Here is a 4581-nt window from a genome sequence, read left to right as displayed (position 1 = left end):
CCGTAGACCCCCACCCCCCATCCCATCTGAAACTATTTGATAGATGAATGAATTTCTGTTTTTAATGGCGAAGGAAGGATTCGCTTCTTTATGGGCTTGTTTCCCTAGACCTGGTTGCTTTAGTTATTTCTCTCAATTCAATGAATTGACTTGCTTATTTCTCTCACTAACCTGGCAACGCTGAGCTCGAGCTGTACTGGGGGCGGGCGCCTGGAAACCGTGCGGCGGCTCGAGCCGACGGAGTGTGTGGAGTCATTCTGATGAGGAGCCTCATTGCTGCTCTCATCATCACCGAAGAAACAATAAGAACTTACGTGACTTAAGTTATACCGCCGCGGAGCTCATTAAAAACTACAGTATATTCCGGCGGAGGAAGGAAGAAAAACCTTCGCTTTTTTTTGCGTGTTAGACGCGTGGAATTCCGACGTTTTTGTGGCTTTTGCGGGATAGGAAAGAAAAGGAGAAGAGAGGACACGGGGGAGAAAAGTCATGTGGAGTTTGGTTTTCATGTGATTTTTAGTCTAAAGAGGACTCTTAATTCACACGCATACTGGAAGACGAGAAAGAAGGTCAAATCCCGGATCTTTTTTTTTTATTCATTTAAAAAATATATATAATATATTTTTCTTTTCTTTTTTTTACGACTCGACGTTTATCGCTTTTTTTCCTCTTTCTTTTTACTCATTAAAGGGTGGAGTATGAATTAAAAACGGGACAAATCCACCATTTTCCTTCCTTGGGAGAGTTGAAGAAAAGTGCCATGGAATAATAAGGAATGCAGCAGCAGCAGCCGTGTGTGTTGAAGAAGAAAAAGAAGGCTGTTTGAACCGTGTTTTCTTCACAAGTGCCGCAAAACCGAGGAACCAACTGGACTATAAGTTTTATTTTTCCTCCATTTACATTTTGTTTTTAAAAAACTTTGATTCCCGTTCGACGGGGAAACGGGTTTCACGCTTTCGGACCGACGGACCGAGACTCTTGAGAGTCTTTAGGTAAACTATACTTTCCTCCCCCCCCTCCTGAGCAAACAGAGGGGGCAGCCAGCATACAGATATATCTATCATGGCGGTGTGGTCACGGAGAACCTGGCTGTGCGTGTGTCTGGCGGCGGCCGTGCTCCTCCTCCTCGTCCGGCCGGGTGCGGCTCAGTACAACAGCGAGAAGGGCATCTCGATCCCGGAGCACGGCTTCTGCCAGCCCATCTCCATCCCGCTGTGCACGGACATCGCCTACAACCAGACCATCATGCCCAACCTGCTGGGCCACACCAACCAGGAGGACGCCGGCCTGGAGGTGCACCAGTTCTACCCGCTGGTTAAAGTGCAGTGCTCCACGGACCTCAAGTTCTTCCTGTGCGCCATGTACGCGCCGGTGTGCACGGTGCTGGAGAACGCCATCCCGCCGTGCCGCTCGCTGTGCGAGCGGGCGAGGCAGGGCTGCGAGGCGCTCATGAACAAGTTCGGCTTCCAGTGGCCCGAGCGGCTGCGCTGCGAGAACTTCCCCGTGCACGGCGGGCTGGAGATCTGCGTGGGCCAGAACACGTCCGACACGGACGCGCCGACCTCGCACCCGCCGCCGAGCCTGCCCGACATGACGCTGCCACCGTTCATCGGCCGCCCCGCCCAGCCCTTCTCCTGCCCGCTGCAGCTCCAGGTGCCGACGTACCTCAACTACCAGTTCCTGGGGGTGAAGGACTGCGGGGCTCCCTGCGAGACCACCAAGCCCAACGGGCTCATGTATTTCCGCGAGGAGGAGCTGAAGTTCGGCAAGCTGTGGGTCGGGATCTGGTCCATCCTGTGCTGCGTGAGCACCCTTTTCACGGTGCTCACCTACCTGGTGGACATGAGGCGTTTCCGCTACCCGGAGAGGCCCATCATCTTCCTCTCCGGCTGCTACTTCATGGTGGCGGTGGCGTACGTGGCCGGGTTCCTCCTGGAGGACAAGGTGGTGTGCATCGACAAGTTCAAGGACGACGGGTACAAGACGGTGGCGCAGGGCACCAAGAAGGAGGGCTGCACCATCCTCTTCATGATCCTGTACTTCTTCGGCATGGCCAGCTCCATCTGGTGGGTGATCCTGTCGCTCACGTGGTTCCTGTCGGCGGGGATGAAGTGGGGCCACGAGGCCATCGAGGCCAACTCCCAGTACTTCCACCTGGCGGCGTGGGCGGTGCCGGCGGTGAAGACCATCACCATCCTGGCCATGGGCCAGGTGGACGGCGACCTCCTGACCGGCGTGTGCTACGTGGGCATCTACGACGTGGACGCCCTGCGCGGCTTCGTGCTGGCGCCGCTCTTCGTCTACCTCTTCATCGGCACCTCCTTCCTGCTGGCGGGCTTTGTGTCGCTGTTCCGCATCCGCACCATCATGAAGCACGACGGCACCAAGACGGAGAAGCTGGAGAAGCTGATGGTGCGCATCGGCGTGTTCAGCGTCCTGTACACGGTGCCCGCCACCATCGTCATCGCCTGTCACTTCTACGAGCAAGCCTTCCGGGCGCAGTGGGAGCGCACGTGGCACATGCAGACGTGCAAGCGCTTCGCCGTGCCGTGCCCGGCGGGCGACTTTGCGCCCGCCTCGCCCGACTTCACGGTGTTCATGATCAAGTACCTGATGACCATGATCGTGGGCATCACCTCGGGATTCTGGATCTGGTCGGGGAAAACGCTGCAGTCGTGGCGCCGCTTCTACAAGCGGCTAAGCAGCGGCAACCAAGGCGAGACGACGGTGTAGAGGCCCGTTTGGGTTCTCCGCTGCTCAACACACAAGGACCTGTTGTTTTGTTATGTTTTTGAAGTCAAGAAGCCCACGTATTAGCTACACAATAATCCTCTTATTAAGGTGGTTCTATGTTTCATGGCCCCTGTCAGGACATCTCAACGGCATCCTTCGGGGTCCCGGGCCCACTGTTTGAGAAACACTGGACTAGTAAGGCTGTGTAGTTCTCTGACACACAGCTGGGTGGGGTTGAGCAGCAGATGAAGGGCTTTGGGCCAAGGAGAACTGTATGTGAGGTGGACTAATGCCTGAACATTCTCTTAAATACGTAGCTGGACGTTAGTCCGCAAAGCGCCTCCTTCTGGCTCTCGAATGAACCTTTTTGACTGGGCCTTTTGTTCGCCTTAACAGGATGGCGGATGTAAATCTGGCATGTGGCTCCTCTGAACACTTCTTTCAGGTCCTTTTGAAACATGAATAATGAACCCTGGAGGACCACAATGTGCCATGTACCCCAAAAGACTTATTTTTATATTTTATAACTTTTCAGTCACACAATGACACTGTCTGCCCTTGCTTTGTCCACCCCAAGCCCCAGCAATCTTGTTTTTAATCTTCATTCTTTCACACTTTTGTCTTGTTGAAGAGCGAGAGAGATGTGCCATATTTGTACTTAAGTTGCGCCCTGGTGTCTCACACCAAAAATTGCACATCTACAAGCTCACAAAGCGGCACGCTGTGAGACATTGTGAGCTTGTAAATCAGCTGTTTTTGGTGCGAGACATTGATGCGCAACAGAGTATAAATCAGGGCTACAGGGAATGTGAGATACTGTGGAATGAAACTTGCATCAGTGCCATTTCACGTCCCTCATTTTCCATGTCTTCAGGCATTTTGGTATGAAATGTTTAGTAAATAAGTGTCCTTTTTTTCCTTTATCGTCACGATTGTCTGTTTGCCATGTTGTTGCTGATGAGTTTTCATGTAGCATAGACTGACTTTTGGCACTCGTCCCGAAACAATCACGTGTGCACGTCAACTGAAACTGGGCTGAGGAAAAACTCGCTCGGGGTCGCGCCTTTGTGTAGAACTTTTTTTTGGAAAGAAAAATCAGCAAAGCTGCCTCATTTTGTAGGTCATGCATTTTGTAAATATCCACCCTTTTGAAAAGAACTTATGTATTTATAAGATTTTTTTTTTTTTTACTTGTTCCAAGTGATTGTTTTTGCCCCCCCCCCCCAATGCTACACAGCTTGTACCCTGTACAGTTTTACAAAATAAAAATGTTACCGTTTTTAAAAATGTACCTTTTCTTGAGTGTTATTGGCAGTGGTGGAAAAAGTACTCAAATGTTTTACTTAAGTAAAAGTATCAATACTGCAATGTAGAAGTACTCTGTTACAAGTAAAAGTCCGGAATTCAAAATGTGCTCGAGTAAAAGTACAAAAGTATTGGTATCAAAATGTACTTAAAGTACCAAAAGTAAAAGTACAAAAATGTTTGAAAAAAGCAGATCTACAAGCTCAAAACGCGTCGCGATGTGAGCTTGTAGATCGGGTATTTTCAAATAGCCTAGGTTTAAAATAGGGCTAAAGTGGTTAATGTATGTTTTATAATGTAATCATTTATATCTGCAAAGTAACTAGTAACCAAAAGTTTTCAAATAATTGTAGTGGAGTAAAGGTACAATATTTGCCTCCGAGATGTAGTGGAGTAGAAAAATTGGAAATACTCCACTAAAGTAGAAGTACCTCAAAATTGTACTTAAGTACAGTACTTGAGTAAATGTACTTAGTTACTTTACACCACTGGTTATTGGTGAGCTGAGGTTCTTAGTTGGAAGTTCTGCATTGTAAGCATTGC

The 4581-nt window shown here is 49.7% G+C and overlaps 1 protein-coding gene across 1 annotated transcript; it reads left to right on the top strand.

Moving 5' to 3' along the window:
- The first annotated feature begins 263 nt into the window (after positions 1–263).
- fzd7b (frizzled class receptor 7b) lies at positions 264–4004 on the top strand. Its single transcript, XM_080422641.1, has one exon. It carries the CDS (start codon positions 1063–1065, stop codon positions 2731–2733), a length of 1671 nt encoding a protein of 556 aa, XP_080278767.1. The 5' UTR covers positions 264–1062; the 3' UTR covers positions 2734–4004.
- Positions 4005–4581: the final 577 nt, after the last annotated feature.

This window comes from Gymnoscopelus braueri (genome assembly GCF_963280865.1).
Source record: "Gymnoscopelus braueri genome assembly, chromosome: 24".
In the NCBI taxonomy this organism is placed as follows: domain Eukaryota; kingdom Metazoa; phylum Chordata; class Actinopteri; order Myctophiformes; family Myctophidae; genus Gymnoscopelus; species Gymnoscopelus braueri.
Note: the sequence above shows the minus strand (reverse complement) of the source record. Positions and strands in the feature narration are given on the sequence as shown.